This window comes from Sardina pilchardus, chromosome 10 (genome assembly GCF_963854185.1).
Source record: "Sardina pilchardus chromosome 10, fSarPil1.1, whole genome shotgun sequence".
Lineage (NCBI taxonomy): Eukaryota > Metazoa > Chordata > Actinopteri > Clupeiformes > Clupeidae > Sardina > Sardina pilchardus.
The window spans coordinates 33595086-33616992 of NC_085003.1; the positions used below are offsets into that span (position 1 = coordinate 33595086).

Sequence of the window (21907 nt, forward strand, 5' to 3'; positions counted from 1 at the left end):
CATGCCAACCAGACAGCTGTGACATGAAGTGGAAAATACCATGTGAACAAGAAAGAGGCATTTCCACATTTGGTTAGTGATGCAGTTTGCACCTTTTCTTTATTTTCTTTTCCTGTTCTTGGCCAGAGGGCAGACATATCTGACCAGAGCTCTGGGCCTGAGAGGACTACAGGGCCTGAGAGGACTACAGGGCCTGGGCCCTCTCATTGGCCCTCCGTATAGATAGCAGCGCCCCCTCCTGGCCTGGTGACAAACAGACTGTGCTTCTCCAGGGCCGCGAGGCGGGCGTCGGGCAGATAGTATTTCTCCCTCACGGTGCGGAGGAAAGAGTCGATCTTTTCAGCCGGTACCATGGAAACGGAGCATCCTCCCCAACCGGCTCCAGTTAACCTGGACCCCACGGCTCCTGCTTGCCTGGAGGAGGCAGGAAACAGGAAACAGGAAACAGGAAACAGGAAGCAGAACGCTGAGCAACAGGCATGCCAGCTGACCACACTCATTTAAATACACACGCCGCTTCTGTTCACACTCATTTAAATACAAGCAGCGTTTCATTCATCATTTTAATGTGGTCAGTTATATTCTCATGCAAGCTAGGTAGTTGCAAGTTTTGAGTGTGTGTGTGTGTGTGTGTATGTGTGTGTGTGTGTGTGTATGTGTGTGTGTATGTGTGTGTGTGTGTGTGTGTGTGTGTGTGTGTATGTGTGTGTGTATGTGTGTGTGCACTCACAGGCAGATGTCCACCAGCTGGTCGAGCTGTGTGCAGCTGCACTCGTAGAGGTCCCTGCAGCTGTGGTGGCTCTGGTTCATCAGCTGACCCAGCTGCAGCAGCGCGTCCTCTGGAGCCGCGTCACACACACTCTTAAAGCGCCGCACACGCGCCGCCTCCCCGTACACATGCCGCGCACGCTGGTACAGCTTAAACTGGGCCACTGGAGAGAGAGGGGGGGGGGGTGAGGATGTGTGTATTCAGGATGTACCCAGTACCCACCTTGCTGTGTGTTGAGGATGTGCCCACCTTGCTGTGTGTGTGTGTGTGTGTTGAGGATGTGCCCACCTTGCTGTGTGTGTGTGTATTGAGGATGTGCCCACCTTGCTGTGTGTGTGTGTGTGTGTGTGTGTGTGTGTGTGTGTGTTGAGGACGTGCCCACCTTGCTGTGTGTGTGTGTGTGTGTGTGTGTTGAGGATGTGTGTGTGTGTGTGTGTGTTGAGGACGTGCCCACCTTGCTGTGTGTGTGTGTGTGTGTGTGTTGAGGATGTGTGTGTGTGTGTGTGTGTGTTGAGGATGTGTGTGTGTGTGTGTGTGTGTGTGTGTGTTGAGGATGTGTGTGTGTGTGTGTGTGTGTGTGTGTGTGTGTGTGTGTGTGTGTGTGTGTGTGTGTGTGTGTGTGTTGAGGACGTGCCCACCTTGCTGTGTGTGTGTGTGTGTGTGTGTGTGTTGAGGATGTGTGTGTGTGTGTGTGTGTGTGTGTGTGTGTGTGTTGAGGATGTGTGTGTGTGTGTGTGTGTGTGTGTGTGTGTGTGTTGAGGACGTGCCCACCTTGCTGTGTGTGTGTGTGTGTGTGTGTGTGTTGAGGATGTGTGTGTGTGTGTGTGTGTTGAGGACGTGCCCACCTTGCTGTGTGTGTGTGTGTGTGTGTGTGTGTGTGTTGAGGACGTGCCCACCTTGCTGTGTGTGTGTGTGTGTGTGTGTGTGTGTTGAGGACGTGCCCACCTTGCTGTGTGTGTGTGTGTGTGTGTGTGTGTGTGTGTGTGTGTGTGTGTGTGTGTTGAGGATGTGTGTGTGTGTGTGTGTGTTGAGGACGTGCCCACCTTGCTGTGTGTGTGTGTGTGTTGAGGATGTGTGTGTGTGTGTGTGTGTTGAGGACGTGCCCACCTTGCTGTGTGTGTGTGTGTGTGTGTGTGTGTGTGTGTGTGTGTGTTGAGGATGTGTGTGTGTGTGTGTGTGTTGAGGATGTGTGTGTGTGTGTGTGTGTGTTGAGGATGTGTGTGTGTGTGTGTGTGTGTGTTGCGGACGTGCACACCTTGCTGTGTGTTGGCGCTGAGGATGTGGTCGCTGAGCTGCTGGGCGGAGACGCCCAGGAGGCGCATCACTTCCTGCCTGGTGTAGGGCTCTGGGTGCAGCACCTCCTCCACGCGGCCCTGCGCCTCCTCCACACTCAGCCCCAGCTGCTCCTGCGCCTCCCCGAGCCTCTGCACGCGCTCCCACTGCAGGCCTCCCGCCTTCGCCAGCACCTGGAGGACAACACACACACACACACACACACACACACATATAACACACACACACACACACACAGATATAACACACACACACACACAGATATCACACACACACACACACACACACACAGATATAACACACACACACACGCACACACACACACAGATATAACACACACACACACACACACACACACACAGATATAACACACACGCACACACACACACACACACAGATATAACACACACACACACACACACACACACACACAGATATAACACACACACACAGATATAACACACACACACACACACACACACACACACACACACACACACACACAGATATAACACACACACACAGATATAACACACACACACACACACACACACACACAGATATAACACACACACACAGATATAACACACACACAGATAACACACACACACACACACACACACACACACACACACACACACACACACACACACACACACACACAGATATAACACACACACACAGATATAACACACACATACACACACACACACACACACAGATATAACACACACACACAGATATAACGCACACACACACACACACACACACACACACACACACACAATACAGATATAACACACACACACACACACACACACAATACAATTATAACACACACACACACACACACACACACACAATACAAATATAACACACACACACACACACACACACACAATACAGATATAACACACACACACACACACACACACAATACAAATATAACACACACTTATTCCATATAATAGAGACGTAATGTGTGTAGTATTAGGCCTGTAGTATATGGCTGGATTCAAATTAACCCATTAGAGCTCATTAGTTCCTACTCCACCACCATCTGCTGCTCAATAGTTCCTTCTCCACCACCATCTGCTGCTCAATAGTTCCTACTCCACCACCATCTGCTGCTCAATAGTTCCTACTCCACCACCATCTGCTGCTCAATAGTTCCTACTCCACCACCATCTGCTGCTCAATAGTTCCTTCTCCACTACCATCTGCTGCTCAATAGTTCCTACTCCACCACCATCTGCTGCTCAATAGTTCCTTCTCCATCTGCTGCTCAATAGTTCCTACTCCACTACCATCTGCTGCTCAATAGTTCCTACTCCACCACCATCTGCTGCTCAATAGTTCCTTCTCCATCTGCTGCTCAATAGTTCCTACTCCACTACCATCTGCTGCTCAATAGTTCCTACTCCACTACCATCTGCTGCTCAATAGTTCCTTCTCCATCTGCTGCTCAATAGTTCCTACTCCACTACCATCTGCTGCTCAATAGTTCCTACTCCATCTGCTGCTCAATAGTTGGAATTGAAGTTTTTTACTTCATTTGTAGTTACGTTTGGAGCCCCACTGTTGTTCTCTACCCCACCCAAACCAGCTGACCTCTGAGTGAACTGTAGAGGTGTAGCTGATACCCCACCCAAACCAGCTGACCTCTGAGTGGACTGTAGAGGTGTAGCTGATACCCCACCCCACCCAAACCAGCTGACCTCTGAGTGGACTGTAAGGGTGTAGCTGATACCCCACCCAAACGAGTTGACCTCTGACCTTGGCTGCTATGCGGCACTCCACCACCCTGATGTTGAAGTGCGACGACGCCGCCTTGTTCATCTCCACGCAGCAGTTGGCGATCACAAACACGGCTCCGTCAGGAAGACACACGTCGGTGGCCCGCAGCGGGTTGAACTCGATCAGTTTGGCCTGGACACACACATACACACACACACACACACACACACACAGCATGATGATCAGCACCGGACGCACCATCGCCCACGGCAGAGATGTCCAGGTGAGATGGCCTACCGTTCCCTCCTCCGCCAGGAAAGAGATGGACTGGTCCATGCCGCCGCCCTCGGTGCCAATGTAGCGCTCACACTTGGCACACACCTCTGCCAGCTCCACCTGCAGCACACAGAGCAGAGACTCATTCAGCCCCTGCAGCACACAGAGCAGAGACTCATTCAGCCCCTGCAGCACACAGAGCAGAGACTCATTCAGCCCCTGCAGCACACAGAGCAGAGACTCATTCAGCCCCTGCAGCACACAGAGCAGAGACTCATTCAGCCCCTGCAGCACACGTCCACAGGTGCTTCTAGAGTTACTCAGAGCTGAGGTGCTTTTCTAGAGCTACTCAGGGTGGCGGTACTTTTCTAGAGGTGTTTAGAGCTGAGGTACTTTTCTAGAGCTACTCCGAGCTGAGGTGCTTCTAGTGTTTAGAGCTGAGGTGCTTTTCTAGAGTTACTCAGAGCTGAGGTGCTTCTAGTGTTTAGAGCTGAGGTGCTTTTCTAGAGTTACTCAGAGCTGAGGTACTTTTCTAGAGCTACTCCGAGCTGAGGTGCTTCTAGTGTTTAGAGCTGAGGTGCTTTTCTAGAGTTACTCAGAGCTGAGGTGCTTTTCTAGAGTCGTTTAGAGCTGAGGTACTTTTCTAGAGTTACTCAGAGCTGAGGTGCTTTTCTAGAGCTACTCAGAGTGGCGGTACTTTTCTAGATAGAGGTGTTTAGAGCTGAGGTGCTTTTCTAGAGTCGTTTAGAGCTGAGGTACTTTTCTAGAGTCGTTTAGAGCGGCGGTACTTTCCTAGAGTTACTCAGAGCTGAGGTGCTTTTCTAGAGGTGTTTAGAGCTGAGGTACTTTTCTAGAGTCGTTTAGAGCTGAGGTACTTTTCTAGAGTTACTCAGAGCTGAGGTACTTTTCTAGAGTTACTCAGAGCTGAGGTGCTTTTCTAGAGGTGTTTAGAGCTGAGGTACTTTTCTAGAGGTGTTTAGAGCTGAGGTGCTTTTCTAGAGGTTGCTCCACAGACTCATTCAGCCCCTGCAGCACACTTCCACAGGTGCTTCTAGAGTTACTCAGAGCTGAGGTGCTTTTCTAGAGTCGTTTAGAGCTGAGGTACTTTTCTAGAGTTGTTTAGAGCTGAGGTACTTTTCTAGAGTTACTCAGAGCTGAGGTGCTTTTCTAGAGTTACTCAGAGCTGAGGTACTTTTCTAGAGTTACTCAGAGCTGAGGTGCTTTTCTAGAGTCGTTTAGAGCTGAGGTACTTTTCTAGAGTTGTTTAGAGCTGAGGTACTTTTCTAGAGTTACTCAGAGCTGAGGTGCTTTTCTAGAGTCGTTTAGAGCTGAGGTACTTTTCTAGAGTTACTCAGAGCTGAGGTGCTTTTCTAGAGGTGTTTAGAGCTGAGGTGCTTTTCTAGAGTTACTCAGAGCTGAGGTACTTTTCTAGAGTTACTCAGAGCTGAGGTGCTTTTCTAGAGTCATTTAGAGCTGAGGTGCTTTTCTAGAGGTGTTTAGAGCGGCGGTACTTTTGAGCGAGCCTGGCGGTTGGCCTCCATGGTGACGAGCCCAGCACAGCAGACCAGCGCGCTGGAGCTGGAGAGGCCGGAGCTGGCGGGGATAGTTCCGTCCACCACGCACCGCATGCCCGCCAGCGGAGACACGCCCAGATGCTCCTGGGGGGGGGGGGGGGGGGGGGGGTCAAAGGTTAGTGCCACAGCAGAGAGGGAAACGCAGCCGGAAACCATCCAACATGATGTCTGCACTGTTAACTACCTAACCAGCACACACCTTACCTGAATCCCCTTCACTCCACATAGAAAGTAATATTGCCACTGAGGGTTGTTTCGGTCGATGGCAATGCTGTCGGATGATACAGTGAAGTCCCTGCACAGGCACCAGCATATATAGTAAGGACTCAACACTGCCATCTTCTGTTTAACAGAAGACTAACACATCACACACAATGATGTAATTAATGAGACGGCTCAAAAGACGACAACTAAACATATCATGCAAATATCTTACTGGTATTTTTCATTCGTGTTGGCCAGCTGAATTGTTTGACTGTTATTCACTGAGACAGCAGCCAGGATGTTCTGCTCAATGGCCATAGGAAGCACAGCATACCCACAGTAGTCAATATGTTCTCCTGGACAGGGGACAGGTACCGCTTTAGAACTGGAGCAGGGTCACACCATCCCAACGAACTGCGCTGAATAATACAAGAACTCAACATCTGATCGGCATGCCTTACCTATTAAGTTTACCCGTCCAGGTGCACATGCATAGAAGAGTACGGGCTCCCCATACTTTTCCTGAAAAGTCTCCTTGAGTCGCTGCAGCCTGTTGGTCAGAGTGGCAATGAAACACCATCACCCAAAAGAACGATAATGACCAAAATGAAGTTGATATGCTTTTTAAAAACCTTGATGTCATTCATTTGGAAACTCACCTTTCATTTCTAGAGAGTTGCACTTTCAGCTTGGGCGGGTGAGATGTCATATCTTTTCCCGTGTGGAGATGTGCTAATCTGAGATCAAATCAACTGAAACCAACACTATCCCTGCAATAATGCCGTTTCCTTCATGTAGTCAGCTGACTGTCATACCTTTGTTCAGCTGTTTTTTTCCCCAAACACACGGAAGAGGATCTGCCTAGAGTCTGCAACAATCTTTTCCTCATCGCCAAGTAACTCACAGAAGGTTTTTGTAGCGCAAAGAATGCTGGGAGTTATTTAGGCTCCATACTGTGGTCAAGATGTCTGACATGGAGGATGATTTCATGTGCGATGATGAAGAGGACTATGACCTGGTAGGTTTAGTTTCTTGCACTCCAAACACTACACAGAGAGTGGCTATGTTACTTTGTGTGCAGACGTTGAAATGCAAGCCATTATTTTGCCGTATATAATCAGTACCATGGACGGGCTTGCAACCGTAGCTCTCAGCTTCGAGGCCGTGAATGGTTCACTTGTTAGCACAGCAAGCTAAGCGGCTAACGTAGTGCGAAGCTAATGCTAGCATAATAGCTTGGGTGATAGAACAGTTGCTTGCCCTGGCCAATACAATCTGATGACAACATGTCATAGAGATGATTTAAAGATAAGTGTGCTATAATATGACGTTGTAAGTATTTAGAGATACCTTGTACGCCCTGAAGATCGCGCAATGCTGTAAGCTATTGTCTTTGACCATGCTATGTCACTGGCAAGCTAAACAGCTAACGTAGCAATCGGTTTACAGTCATTCCACCGGTATAGCAACATAGCTAAGTTCTGTCACTGAAACTTCAGGTAATGCTTTATCAAACTACACATTTACACTAGGGGTTGATATTGAGACGAGACACTGTGTGCATCATTCATCTTATAACCTGTTGTGACCAGTCAGCTAGAATTCCCTAAGTTAAGCATTTTTGTTCTTGAAACTGTGAAATAGCTGCCCCAGGTAGCCATAACATAACGTCAAAGCTGGCTAGCTACTCCCCTAGCTAGCCAGAGTTGGGTCAGATAGCCTACTGTAGTTTGAGCATTTCCACTAGAGGCGCTCGCGAGATGAGACGGGAATCACATTTCTCCGTAGTTCAGTCATGACATTATACAGGCTAAACGTTCAGCAGTTCACAGGGCGCTGTTCTTCTGTTGTGCCACATTGAACTGTGGGCAAGCAACTAGGTTACTACGTCAGCGAGTTTGATAGGCTTCATCATTGTCCCTGCTTGTTTTGATCATGTTGTTTACATCCTGTCATTCAAGGAATACTCAGAAGACAGCAACTCCGAGCCCAACGTGGACTTGGAAAACCAGTACTACAATTCCAAAGCGCTGAAAGAAGATGATCCGAAAGCAGCCCTCAGCAGCTTTCAGAAGGTTTGACGCTCAAGTTTACATGACATGATTTGTCAATGCCTCCCTCTAACTGTGCAGGACAGATTTTGTTACAGCCCTCTGAAGTGTGATGGTTCATGTTCTGGTGAATGCAGACCATAATGTGCAAGTAGTGGTGTGTTTGACTTCAGTAGTGATCTGTGTCCTGTTCTGATGGTGTTCTGCATGTCTTTGTCCACCAGGTGCTTGAACTTGAGGGTGAGAAGGGCGAATGGGGATTCAAAGCACTGAAACAGATGATCAAGATCAATTTTAAGCTGGTAGGTGCATACACGACTGTGCCGGGACATCTCGGAGCTGTTGCTCTGGTGAACCTCTGGGGCTGTGTCGTTACGTGTTACCAGAGACGGTTTATAAAGCGAGACGATTCATATGAGGGTAAATTCTGGTTTCATTGTGACGCAACTGCCACTCCCATTTAGGAGGCAAACGGAGGTATTTCTGTGGGAGAAATAATTCTACACCGTTCTAAACCGATTATCTCGTCACTGATCATGCCCCTTTAGGAGGCGGAAGTGGTGCCATTTCATTCCATTGAAAAACCCCTTTATGATTCATCTTAGTACTATACGATCATTGGTGTTACTCTAAGTGGCGATTCACATCAGAGTCGTTTTGAAGCATCTCAGTCGCCTGTCTGATGTCTGTCTATTGTTGGTGATAGAATTCCATTCCATTCAATGTATCAGCCAGCACAGCAATGTCACAGCCAGCACTTTGTGCGAGAATTATGGCTACTAACACTAAAGAGAGGAAAGCGTGTTGTTACTTCTATTTTCAGAGTGTATGAATTATGGCTATTAGCGCTAAATAGAGGAAAGTGTGTTGTTACTTCTATTTTCAGAGTGTATGAATTACCCGTAATTTCCCAACTATTAGCCGCGGCTTATGCATTGATTTTGCAAAATTTCTTCAGCTATGAGGTTAATACAGGGGGGGCAGTTAATATGGCGTTAATATGGTTTTGCTTCTTTTAACTTGCATAAAACACTGTCCTGCGGCTTATACACAATGCGGCTTATATGCGGGAAATTACTGTATGGCTTTTAGCGCTGAATAGAGGAAAGCGTGTTGTTACTTCTATTTTCAGAGTGTATGTTAAGCGTTTACATGGAAAAACACATGGATACACACATGGATGCACATGGATACACACAACGGAGCGCAGCATTAATGGATTAACTTACGTGTCCCTCTTGCTTGCCTCTTGCGTGCTTGTCATAACAGTACACCGGAGAGAGTACATTTTCATCTTCCTTGTTTTCTTTCTTTTCACAGACTAACTTCCCTGAAATGATGAATCGATACAAGCAGCTCCTGACGTATATTCGCAGTGCCGTCACCAGGAACTACTCAGAGAAATCCATCAACTCCATATTGGATTATATCTCCACTTCTAAACAAGTAAGTATGGGAATGAGAATGTTGAGGAAATAAATTCAATACATGCAGACATCCTTTGACAAAGACGGGAGTTAAATTATGTTGTAATTTACCATCTCCTCGGCCTGCCTCCACAGATGGACCTGCTCCAGGAGTTTTATGAAACAACATTGGAAGCACTGAAGGATGCTAAAAATGACAGGCTTTGGTTTAAAACCAACACAAAGGTATTGAAGCAAGTGTGCTTGAATGTAACTGCTACTATCTGTGTATATTGCAACATTCATGTCATTGTAGCCCATACATTTCTCAGTTATGTCAAATCAAGTTCTCAGTTATGTCAAGTGTCCTGTGTTTCTCTGTCTCTTTAGCTGGGAAAGTTGTATTTGGAGAGGGAGGAATTCGGCAAACTCCAGAAAATTCTCAGGCAGCTTCACCAGTCATGTCAGGTAAAAGAGCAAGCTTGGTGTCACACATGATCTGATGGGCTGTCCCATGCCCTTCCCCGTGTGTGTGTGTGTGTGTGTGTGTGTGTGTGTGTGTGTGTGTGTGTGTGTGTGTGTGTGTGTGTGGCACACATGTCGCGCATGATCTGAAGGCTGTCCCATCATGCTCGTCCCCTCTGTTGTGTCTCTTGTAACGTGTGGACATTTGATGTGTTATTAGTGGATATCAGAACTTGAGACCTGTTTCGCCGCCTGATGTTGGCAGCATGTTGTACTCCGCCTGTTGTGTGTGTGTGTGCTGTTGTGAGGATTTCAACTGATGATGCTGTGTGTGTGTGTGCTGTTGTGAGTTTTTTTTTTTACTGATGTGTGTATGTGCTGTTGTGTGGCTTTAGACTGGTGATGCTGTGCTCAGAGTGTGTGTGCGTGCGTGTGTGTGTGTGTGCGCGCTGCTGTGAGGCTTTAGACCGATGATGCTGCTTTGTGATTTAAGACTAATGGTGCTGGTGTGTGTGTGTGCGCACGCTGTTATGAAGTTTTAGACTGATGATGCTATGTGTGTGTGTGTGTGTGTGTGTGTGTGTGTGTGTTTGTGCTGTTGTGTGGATCTAGACCGATGATGGAGAGGATGACTTGAAGAAAGGCACGCAGCTGCTGGAGATCTACGCGCTGGAGATCCAGATGTACACGGCGCAGAAGAACAACAAGAAGCTCAAGGCGCTCTACGAGCAGTCCCTACACATCAAGTCCGCCATCCCACATCCACTCATCATGGGCGTCATCAGAGGTACGCACACACCACTACAGCATGGGACTAGCGCACGAGCAGAGAACAGGAGAACATGGCTCTATAGCACGAGCAGAGAACAGGAGAACATGGCTCTATAGCCACGAGGAGAGAACAGGAGAACATGGCTCTATAGCATTATAGAACAGGAGAACATGGATCTATAGAACAGGAGAACATGGCTCTATAGCACGAGCAGAGAACAGGAGAACATGGGTGTATAGCATGAGATAACAGGAGAACATGGCTCTATAGCATGAGATAACGGGAGAACATGGCTCTATAGCACGAGGAGAGAACAGGAGAACATGGCTCTATAGCACGAGGAGAGAACAGGAGAACATGGGACTATAGCACGAGGAGAGAACAGGAGAACATGGCTCTATAGCACGAGCAGAGAACAGGAGAACATGGGTCTATAGCATGAGATAACGGGAGAACATGGCTCTATAGCATGATAGAACAGGAGAACATGGGACTATAGCATGAGCAGAGAACAGGAGAACATGGCTCTCTAGCACGAGCAGAGAACAGGAGAACATGGGTCTATAGCATGAGAGAACAGGAGAACATGGCTATAGCATCAGGAGAGAACAGGAGAACCTGGCTCTATAGCACAAGGAGAGAACAGGAGAACATGGCTCTATAACATGAGGAGAGAACAGGAGAACATGGCTCTATAGCACAAGGAGAGAACAGGAGAACATGGCTCTATAACATGAGGAGAGAACAGGAGAACTTGGCTCTATAACATGAGGAGAGAACAGGAGAACATGGCTCTATAGCATGATAGAACAGGAGAACATGGGTCTAAAGCATGATAGAACAGGAGAACATGGCTCTAAAGCATGATAGAACAGAAGAACATGGCTCTAAAGCATGATAGAACAGGAGAACATGGCTCTATAGCACGAGGAGAGAACAGGAGAACATGGCTCTATAGCACGAGGAGAGAACAGGAGAACATGGCTCTATAACATGATAGAACAGGAGAACATGGCTCTATAGCATGAGGAGAGAACAGGAGAACATGGCTCTATAGCATGAGATAACAGGAGAACATGGCTCTATAGCATGAGGAGAGAACAGGAGAACATGGCTCTATAGCACGAGGAGAGAACAGGAGAACATGGCTCTATAGCACGAGGAGAGAACAGGAGAACATGGCTCTATAGCACGAGGAGAGAACAGGAGAACATGGCTCTATAACACGAGGAGAGAACAGGAGAACATGGCTCTATAGCACGAGGAAAATGATGGATGTGATTGTCCTGAAATAAAACTCACCACTGCTCAGGCTAGTATCTACACCCACAATGACAACAGAGCTCAAGCGCCAATGGAAGGTTAGGGTTTACCTTCTATGTAATATGATGGGTTCGTCGGCGGGAGAGGCATATTTATTTAGGGCCTGCTTAAAATGGGTACACTTTCTTCTGAATTACTGTCTGTAGGTTTTGTAAATCATTTTTAAAAACACATTATATACATACATACATATACATACAGCAGTCAGTCATACACATTTGTGTCTATTCATGATTTGTATATCATCATTGTTTACGTTTCACATATGGGTATTTTATTCACCGATTTCATGTCAATAATCGTGCCTTGCGCTTCTCCAGAGTGTGGAGGGAAGATGCACCTGCGAGAAGGCGAGTTTGAGAAGGCTCACACCGACTTCTTCGAGGCGTTCAAGAATTACGACGAGTCGGGAAGCCCGCGGCGGACCACCTGTCTGAAGTACCTGGTGTTGGCCAACATGCTGATGAAGTCCGGCATCAACCCCTTCGATTCGCAGGAGGTAAACCATCCAGATGTGCTCACCGTAGAGGCTGTGTTGTCATGACCTGAAAAGTAGTGATCTGTTTGAATAAATGAGCAGCAACATACCAAAACTAAGCCATGGAGTACAAAACTAATCAGGGGCGAGATGAGTGCTTTGTTTCCTCTGTCCAACCTGTGTGCTTCTCTCCTTTTAGGCAAAACCATACAAAAATGACCCTGAAATTCTCGCCATGACCAATTTGGTAAGGTAAGGATCCACTAGTACCTGACCTCAGCCCGGAGCCAGTCTGGGACATGTGCTGTTAGTAGCGGTATACTGTATAGCTCCTTACTTTAGGAAGTGCTGATCAGTGCATTGCAACCTTGACCATCAGCTGCCGTCCAATGACATGATGAATGTGTTTTGTGGCAGTGCCTACCAGAATAATGACATCACAGAGTTTGAGAAGATCCTGAAGACGAACCACAGCAACATAATGGACGACCCCTTCATAAGGGAGCACATTGAAGGCAAGCAGCTCTTCACTTTTACATTTGCATTACATTACATTTAGCAGACACTTTTTTCATCCAAACTGACTTACATATGTCAACTACAAGCGATTCCACTGTCATTACATTGTCCCCAGAGCAACTATACTACAAGCGATTACATTGTCATTACATTGTCCCCAGAGCAACTATACTACAAGCGATTACATTGTCATTACATTGTCCCCAGAGCAACTATACTACAAGCGATTACATTGTCATTACATTGTCCCCGGAGCAACTTGGGGTTCAGTGCCTTGCTCAAGGTGGGAACCGGGAATTGAACCCACAACTTTCAGTCTATTGCACGATAGCCCTAGCCTGGCTCTATGGATCGTGCCTAGACTGCCCCGCCAGCCAAATTACATCTGCTGCCGCTAGGGGCGTCTAGATTTCTAGGCTACGCTAGCCCAGCTCCTTATCCACTACAGAACCACCACTTTTCACACTGAAGATTTCGTTGGACACGAGCCATTACACACCACCTCAAATTTTACATGTATTGAAATTGGTCTTCAAACTGCTGTGAAAGATGTGTGTTTTCAGACTTCACATTCACATTTAAAAATAGAGATAGCATTGTTTTTAGTCTTGAAAGCTTCTGAAGGAGGTTGACATTTTAAGCAGTGGTGCTGTCCTGTTGCATGATGGGTGTTGTAGTTTCCTAACTTGTCATGTGTCTCTCCTTCCTTCTCTGATTGCAGAATTATTGAGGAATATCAGGACACAAGTGCTCATCAAGTTAATTAAGCCTTACACTAGAATACACATACCTTTCATCTCGAAGGTAAGGGCGGATCACGGCTGGTGTGTTCATGTAATAGTCTGTTGTGTGCTCGTTTTCTGACCCCCGTATTGATTGACAAGAGGTTTGAATATTTTTCTCCCATCTGTTCTTCTCTCCAAGGAATTGAACATTGATGTAGCAGACGTGGAAAGCTTGCTTGTTCAGTGCATATTAGACAAGTAAGTGTTCTTCCTCCACAGTCATGACGCCTCACAGTGCACCAAGTAGAGAAGATAGTCCCAGTAATTGCCCCATGCTGCACCAAGTAGAGAGGATAGTCCCACTAATTGCCCCACAGTGCACCAAGTAGAGAGGATAGTCCCAGTAATTGCCCCATGCTGCACCAAGTAGAGAAGATAGTCCCAGTAATTGCCCCATGCTGCACCAAGTAGAGAAGATAGTCCCAGTAATTGCCCCATGCTGCACCAAGTAGAGAGGATAGTCCCACTAATTGCCCCACAGTGCACCAAGTAGAGAGGATAGTCCCAGCAATTGCCCCACAGTGCACCAAGTAGAGAGGATAGTCCCAGCAATTGCCCCACAGTGCACCAAGTAGAGAGGATAGTCCCAGCAATTGCCCCACGCTGCACCAAGTAGAGAGGATAGTCCCAGTAATTGCCCCACAGTGCACCAAGTAGAGAGGATAGTCCCAGTAATTGCCCCACAGTGCACCAAGTAGAGAGGATAGTCCCAGTAATTGCCCCACAGTGCACCCAGTAGAGAGGATAGTCCCAGTAATTGCCCCACAGTGCACCAAGTAGAGAGGATAGTCCCAGTAATTGCCCCATGCTGCACCAAGTAGAGAGGATAGTCCCAGCAATTGCCCCACGCTGCACCAAGTAGAGAGGATAGTCCCAGTAATTGCCCCACAGTGCACCAAGTAGAGAGGATAGTCCCAGTAATTGCCCCACAGTGCACCAAGTAGAGAGGATAGTCCCAGCAATTGCCCCACGCTGCACCAAGTAGAGAGGATAGTCCCAGCAATTGCCCCACGCTGCACCAAGTAGAGAGGATAGTCCCAGCAATTGCCCCACGCTGCACCAAGTAGAGGATACGCTGCACCAAGTAGAGAGGATAGTCCCAGTAATTGGGACTTGTTGTTTTGCTCTGTTGCATGTTCATGTTAGCCTCAGGTTCAGGTTACTTTATTGGTACCCGTGGGTAAACTAGGTTTGCAGTTAGAGAGAGGATTGACATCCTTACAAAACAACACAGACCTGTACATTTAGCCTGTAGGTAAAGATACGAATGCTCTTTAGCCTGGTTACTCTGTTGCATGTTCATGTCAGCCTGTAGGTAAAGATGTTAATGCTCTTTAGCCTGGTTACAATAGTAGATAACGCCTTAGTCATTTGTTGTTGCTGTTGTTGTTGTTCCAGTACGATCAACGGCCGCATTGACCAGGTCAACCAGCTGCTGGAGCTGGACCATCAGAAGAGGGGCGGAGCCCGCTACACAGCTTTAGACAAATGGACCAATCAGCTCAATTCTCTCAACCAAGCCATTGTCAGCAAGCTGGCTTGACGGGCGCAATGATCACCTGGCAACCTGTCACACCTTTTGCAACCATGGACGGTCGAGGGCAAAATACTACTGTCGAGTCATGTGGCGCCTCCTAGCTGGTTGATGGTGTGTGAGTGTGTGTGTTCTGGCTTATCTGTGTGAGGCTGCTGCTTTCACTTGGGGCTAAGCACTGAATCCAAGGCACACCAAAAAAGACAAAAAAGAAAACAAAACATCAACAACAACAACAACAACAACCAGACTCTTCTCCTCTGTCCAGATGTCCCCTTTGTCAGTTGTTGTTCACACAGCAATGATATCTGTTGGGAGAGGTAAACTGATTCAGATTACTGACGTGGTCATGGTTCATTTTACTCAAGTTAATTTACGTCATTGTTTGATAAGCGATAAACATTATTTCCATGGAATCATTTCTCTGGTTAGCACTTTGGCCGTCACAGACAGCATGTTTTCCTGGGTCCAGAGTGGGCTCGGGACTGTGATCAGATACACCACTGATGTCTGCATAGAGCAAGTAATTACTGGCACTCCTTGTTTTGCTGAGAGGAAAAAACAGTGTCTCTGTTACATTGTAACGCTGTCCCTGTTCTTTTTGTTTTTGTTGGGAAGAGATGTAATAAATGATGCCCATGATGCTTCTATTGAACTTGCTCTTCATGCTGTTTCTTGCTCCAGATCTTACTGTGTGTGTGTGTGTGTGTGTGATTTGAATGCTACATTGTGGCATGGCTTTATCAATGTGTAGAATACTAGTAATACCACTTCGAATTTAAGCGGAGATAGGTAAACAACAAAAAAACTATTCTTTCAAATGTGCTAGTCTTATTCAAGAAAACAGAGTAGGTTTGGTACGAATGGCCAACTGAGTAGCCTAAACAACATCTCCTACCGATCTGACTGCAGACGACATCCTCTTTCCTTCAGGACCAGCTGTGAGGGGCGTGGCTGTGTCATGACATGAGCACGCCCATTCTTGTCAGTCACCCAATCATATGAGCGGAAAAGTTGCCGCCGGTTTAGGCGCCAGCTTTGGAGACGCATGACAACAACACCATTTTATGGAAATTACGACGACTCTGGAGTTTAGTCTGAAAATAACGGCTGTGTGTGGTTAAGTGAAATGCAATGAATATGTCTTACGTCTACTGCAACCAAATATCTTAACTGCCGTCAAACAGACACCGTACAAAATTGACAAACGCTTCCTTTGGTTGCTATGCTGGTAACGTGAACTCAGTTAGCATTGCACTTTACTCAGCTAACGACATTTAACCAGACTACTTCCATGTTGTCGCGCTGCCAGCGTTATTTATAGTAAACAACGTGTCTATTGACACAAAGTGGATTTAACGGTGGTCGTGGTAAGTAGCCTGATGTATCTAATGTTACCTGTGTTATCATATCATAGGACTTCCTGATGACTAAGTTTCCTAGCATGCATGACCACGGTCATGAATGAGCTAGCTACGTTAACTATCGTGAGCTGAGCCGAGTTGCCATAGCATTTCACTGATGCTGGTTTAGTAACGTTACAATACATCTCTGGCACTACGTTATCCAATTAGCTTGGTATTGTTGCAAAGACGTTCAAAAAGCAAATGGAGATAGCCATTCACAACTCTGTTTCTTGGCAAACCCGGCCAGTTGTTACCAAGGCAGTGTGAAGTTTTAAGAACGTATTTTGGACTCTCTAACTGTCATTGTAACATACCGCATGTTGCCAGCTGTGTTTAACGTAAACTTAAAGTTTGTTTGTCAGCTAGCGACAGGACAGTTAATATTTAGGACAGCTTGCTCATCCATTTATTTGCTGGAGTCGGACTCAGACCTCCAGGTCAACACATGCATGTTAGCGGTAGACAGCTACTGATGTACTGCTGAGCTGTGGTTCGCCAGGCAGCTGACACGTCTCCCCGTCATACTCCAGGCACTCGGTTGAAGAGCTGCATCCGCAGCACCCACCATGTCCATAGACTTCGACAGCAACGCGCTGCAGACGCGTCATGAGGAGGAGGAAGAGGAGTACGACCAGGAGGACTACGCCAGGGAGCAGGAGGTGGGTGCGCTTTAAACTCATACTGTGTGTGTGTGTGTGTGTTAATGGCTGTATAATGCATGGGGAGGAGGAGTACGACCAGGTGGTGGGTGCGCTTTAAACTCATACTGGAGTTTATGCTTTATGTGTGTGTGTGTGTGTGTGTGTGTGTGTGTGTTTATATGAATGGCTGTTGAATGTATACATGATTGTATAGTTTGGCTATATGTACTGGTACTGTACGCAACCCCCCACCCACCCACCCACCCACACACACACACACACACACACACACACACACACACACACACACGCACACACACACACACTGCCCCTGTGTTCATTTACCCTTCCTTGCACTACTGCAACCGTGGCTCAAGAGTTTCGCTATATTGCAAAGTGTACGCCACAATAATAGAAAAAAAGAAACTTAAATGTGTGCCTTTGTAGACTCAGTAGGCTACAAAGACTAAGACTAAGACTTGTAGACTAAGTAGGTTTGTGGTCGGCTGGAGCTGGAGCTGAGAGGTGTTTACTAGGAAGGTTTCTGTAAAGACGATCTGGGCCTTGGACTAGCAGCAATATGGTCCATAATTGCTGAATTGTTCAGTAAACAGCCGAAACCCATTATTATGGCACCTCATCCCCTCCTTTCCCATCTGCTGTGTGTGGGGGCGGGATGGGGCTACTGACAGCCATACGCCTCCTTAATAATACCATAGGGTGTGGAGGTGTGTGTGTGTGATTGTGTGTGAGAGAGAGTGAGCCCTGTGTGTGTGTGTGTGTGTGTGTGTGTGTGTGTGTGTGTGTGTGTGTGTGTGTGTGTGTGTGTGTGTGTGTGTGTGTGTGTGTGTGTGTGTGTGTGTGTGTGTGTGTGTGTGTGTGTGTGTGTGTGTAGAAAGAGAGAGAGAGAGAGCCCAGAGGGTGTGTGAGAGAGAGAGAGAGAGAGAGAGAGAGAGAGAGAGAGAGAGAGAGAGAGAGAGAGAGAGAGAGAGAGAGAGAGAGAGAGAGAGAGAGAGAGAGAGAGAGAGAGAGAGAGAGAGAGAGAGAGAGAGAGAGAGAGAGAGAGAGAGAGAGAGAGAGAGAGAGAGAGAGAGAGCGAGCGCGCGCGCGCGAGAGAGAGAGAGCCCAGAGTGTGTGTGTGTGTGTGTGTTGAAAACAGCGGTGAAACCAGCCTGGTAGAGCGGTGCTGTGACTCATTCACTGGTAATGCTGCTGAGCTGCACTCTGGACCTGCACTGCTATTGGTGGAGGAGCACTGGGGCGGGTGTGTCCCTCTTCCCCCCCTCTCTCTCTTTCTCTTTCTGTCCCTCTTCTCTCTCTCTCTCTCCCTCTTTCTTTCTCTCTCTCTCTCTCTCTCTGCTCTCCTGTCCCACATTCTGATCACTCTCACATGTGGCGCAGGACTCGTGTGGGAAACTCCGCTTGGCTGCTCTCTGCTCTCTCGGCTCCTCTGTGAGCACCTGGACTGATAGATAGACTGAATATACTACTGAATATGCACGGCACCTGAGTTGGCCCGTCTAAAGCATCCGACTGAAGGACTGTTGGTCTGTGTGTTTTCAGCGCTCGTATTCAAGTTGTGTGAGTGTGTTGTGGACGCTGTGGTGTGTGTGGGAACTGGGCTGTGTTTCCAGCGCTCATATGAGAGTTGTGTGAGTGTGTTGTGTGTTGTGGACGCTGTGGTGTGTGTGGGAACTGGGCTGTGTTTCCAGCGCTCATATTCAAGTTGTGTGAGTGTGTTGTGGACGCTGTGGTGTGTGTGGGAACTGGGCTGTGTTTCCAGCGCTCATATGAGAGTTGTGTGAGTGTGTTGTGGACGCTGTGGTGTGTGTGGGAACTGGGCTGTGTTTCCAGCGCTCATATGAGAGTTGTGTGAGTGTGTTGTGGACGCTGTGGTGTGTGTGGGAACTGGGCTGTGTTTCCAGCGCTCATATGAGAGTTGTGTGAGTGTGTTGTGGACGCTGTGGTGTGTGTGGGAACTGGGCTGGTGGGAAGCGGAAGTGCTGTGTGTTGAATCGGAGCTCTTTCTGCTCCAGTTAACACCAATGTATGGCCTGCCCTGCCCAGTGGGGTGTGTGTATGTGTGCCTGGACCCAAACAACACACACACATGAGCGAGTCTAGCGCGCCGGCCGCCACTCATGCTGCCTGTTGCTGCTGCGCACGAGTGCCCGTCTCGTCTGGTCTGGTCTGGTCTCGCCACTCTGCCCGCCGCCTCACCACCCCGCTCTGCCCACACGCGCTCTGCCCACACGCCGCTGTGCCCACACGCCCGCTCTGCCCACACGCCCGCTGTGCCCACACGCCCGCTCTGCCCACACGCCCGCTCTGCCCACACGCCCGCTCTGCCCACACGCCCGCTCTGCCCACGCCCGCTCTGCCCACGCCCGCTCTGCCCACACGCGCTCTGCCCACACGCCCGCTGGGTAAATGCGTGTGCCGGGAGGCTCGGTGGAGGTGGAGGAGTCCGTGCAGGAGGTGCGTCTCATTCGGAGGTCTCTGTGGGAAGTAAGTTAGTGTGTGTGTGTGTGTGTGTGTGTGTGTGTGTGTGTGTGTGTGTGTGTGTGTGTGTGTGTGTGTGAGGGGTCCGTGCAGTTAGTCAGTCTCATCGTAGTCTCATTCTGGACTCAGCTCAGCATCCTGTGTGTGTGTGTGTGTGTGTGTGTGTGTGTGTGTCTGAGAGGGATTAACGCTTTGGAGTGGGAGCTGTGTGTGTGTGTGGTCTGGGTGTTTTGAGAGTTTGTGTTCGTTAAGGATCTTCTCTGTCCGTTGCTATGGTGAACATGGAGATGACCCTTTGGCAAGGCTGCTGTTGAGTTCGTTATGTGTGTGTCACTCTGTCTTGCTGCTATGCAACAGTTTAGCACAGTACTTGCTTAAAGTGTGTGTGTGTGTGTTTCTGAGAGGTAGTATGTGTGTGTTCCTGACAGGCAGTACTTGTGTGTGTGTTTTCAGAGAGGCAGCGTGTGTGTGTGTGTGTGTGTGTTTCTAAGAGGCTGTGTGTTTGTGTTTCTGACAGGCAGTATGTGTGTGTGTGTGTGTGTGTGTTCCTGAGAGGCAGTATGTGTGTGTCTCTGAGAGGTTGCTTGCCCCATGGCATTAACAATCGTACATTATGCATGTTATGTGTCAATATTGACCACACCCCTTTTCAAGAAGTGGAACATTCTTTGTGAACTTTCTTTGAAAATGTTTCCCCCTATCATATGTATGTATGTGTGTGTGTGTGTGTGTGTGTGTGTGTGTGCTCTTTACAGCTCCACAAACTCCTGACGGACCTCCCAGATGACATGCTAGAGGACAGCCGTGACTCCTCCCCCGAGCTCAACGACTCGCCCTGCAGTAGCCATGGCAACGGCAACAGGTACACAACACAGCACTCAGCCCTGAGGCACCGCGTGATCACGACTCCGCAAACGGGCCTAACTGGCACCGCCGCACGCTTCTGTGATCACGACTCCGCAAACGGGCCTAACTGGCACCGCCGCACGCTTCTGTGATCACGACTCCGCACCGGGCCTAGCTCTTGCCATGCGTCCGTAAGGCGGAGTGTGTGTGTGTCTGGGTCTAGTGTGTCTGTAAGGCGGAGAGTGTTTTTGTGTCTGTATGTGTCTGTGTGTGTGTCTGTGTGTGTGTCTGTGTGTGTGTCTGTGTGTGTGTCTGTGTGTGTGTCTGTGTGTGTCTGTGTGTGTCTGTGTGTGTGTCTGTGTGTGTGTCTGTGTGTGTGTCTGTGTGTGTGTCTGTGTGTGTGTCTGTGTGTGTGTCTGTGTGTGTCTGTGTGTGTCTGTGTGCGTGTCTGTGTGTCTGTGTGTGCGCGCATAAGGACACATAACCTGTGGTCTCAGTTCCAGTCTTTTGACCTGATGAACACTTGCTCTGTGTTACTCCTAGCATTCTGTTGCCCTGTCCCTCCTCTGGTGTTGTGTGTGCGTGTGTGTGGGTCTAGTGTTTGAGTATTTGATGTGCGTGTGTGTGGGTCTAGTGTTTGAGTATTTGATGTGTGCGTGTGTGGGTCTAGTGTTTGAGTATTTGATGTGCGTGAGTGTGTGTGGGTCTAGTGTTTGAGTATTTGATGTGCGTGTGTGTGTGTGGGTCTAGTGTTTGAGTATTTGATATGCGTGTGTGGGTCTAGTGTTTGAGTATTTAATGTGCGTGTGTGGGTCTAGTGTTTGAGTATTTGATGTGTGTGTGTGTGGGTCTAGTGTTTGAGTATTTGATGTGTGCGTGTGTGGGTCTAGTGTTTGAGTATTTGATGTGTGTGTGTGGGTCTAGTGTTTGAGTATTTGATGTGCGTGTGTGTGGGTCTAGTGTTTGAGTATTTGATGTGTGCTAGACCCACACAAACACACGCACATCAAATACTCAAACACTAGAAATTTTGATGTGCGTGTGTGGGTCTAGTGTTTGAGTATTTGATGTGCGTGTGTGTCCAGTGTGCATGTTTCTGTTGTGTTGTTGTGTAAATGTGTTTTGTGTGTGTGTTTGTGTTATACCTGTGTGTGTGTGTGTGTCTATTGTGTTTTTGTGGAAGTGTGTGTTGTGTGTTTTTGTGTGTGTGTGTGTCTACTGTGTTTTTGTGGAAGTGTGTGTGTTGTGTGTGTGTGTGTGTGTGAGTGTGTTTGAGGCTGTAGTCATTTCTCTCTGTGCTTCAGACTTCAGCACGCCTGGAACGGA

The 21907-nt window shown here is 48.0% G+C and overlaps 3 protein-coding genes across 3 annotated transcripts in view; 2 read left to right on the plus strand and 1 right to left on the minus strand.

The window, feature by feature from the left end:
* Positions 1-74: 74 nt before the first annotated feature.
* On the minus strand, positions 75-6722 carry galk2 (galactokinase 2). The gene is made up of 10 exons (XM_062547995.1): positions 6513-6722; positions 6315-6403; positions 6086-6209; positions 5854-5944; positions 5587-5733; positions 4097-4195; positions 3839-3991; positions 2025-2235; positions 731-932; positions 75-414 (listed from the first exon to the last, which is right to left on the minus strand). The coding sequence occupies exons 1-10, from the start codon at positions 6560-6562 to the stop codon at positions 204-206; spliced, it is 1377 nt and encodes a 458-aa protein (XP_062403979.1). The 5' UTR covers positions 6563-6722; the 3' UTR covers positions 75-203.
* A 2-nt stretch (positions 6723-6724) lies between these two features.
* On the plus strand, positions 6725-15841 carry cops2 (COP9 signalosome subunit 2). Its single transcript, XM_062547996.1, has 13 exons — positions 6725-6871; positions 7815-7928; positions 8129-8206; positions 9225-9350; positions 9467-9556; positions 9701-9778; positions 10388-10562; positions 12191-12369; positions 12548-12600; positions 12766-12863; positions 13589-13671; positions 13792-13850; positions 15051-15841. The coding sequence occupies exons 1-13, from the start codon at positions 6818-6820 to the stop codon at positions 15193-15195; spliced, it is 1332 nt and encodes a 443-aa protein (XP_062403980.1). The 5' UTR covers positions 6725-6817; the 3' UTR covers positions 15196-15841.
* A 1337-nt stretch (positions 15842-17178) lies between these two features.
* The window catches only part of cep152 (centrosomal protein 152), a 39665-nt gene continuing 34936 nt past the window's right edge, over positions 17179-21907 (plus strand). The window contains exons 1-3 of the mRNA XM_062547997.1: positions 17179-17251; positions 20491-20597; positions 21886-21907. The exon at positions 21886-21907 is cut by the window's right edge and continues 45 nt beyond it. Of these exons, the coding sequence (XP_062403981.1) occupies positions 20524-20597; positions 21886-21907 (96 nt within the window). The 5' untranslated portion in view covers positions 17179-17251; positions 20491-20523. The remainder of the gene's footprint in view (positions 17252-20490; positions 20598-21885) is intronic.

Bases quoted from the DNA above. Each gene is read 5' to 3' on its own strand.
- galk2 (XM_062547995.1), bottom strand. From the start codon at position 6,562: ATGACATCTCACCCGCCCAAGCTGAAAGTGCAACTCTCTAGAAATGAA. The intron at 5,734-5,853 runs GTAAGGTGTGTG...CCCCCCCCCCAG, and splicing joins GTGGAGTGAAGGGGATTCAG to GAGCATCTGGGCGTGTCTCC. The intron at 2,236-3,838 runs GTCAGAGGTCAA...GTTGTCCTCCAG, and splicing joins AGTGCCGCATAGCAGCCAAG to GTGCTGGCGAAGGCGGGAGG.
- cops2 (XM_062547996.1), top strand. From the start codon at position 6,818: ATGTCTGACATGGAGGATGATTTCATGTGCGATGATGAAGAGGACTAT. The intron at 6,872-7,814 runs GTAGGTTTAGTT...CTGTCATTCAAG, and splicing joins ATGAAGAGGACTATGACCTG to GAATACTCAGAAGACAGCAA. The intron at 9,779-10,387 runs GTAAAAGAGCAA...GTGTGGATCTAG, and splicing joins AGCTTCACCAGTCATGTCAG to ACCGATGATGGAGAGGATGA.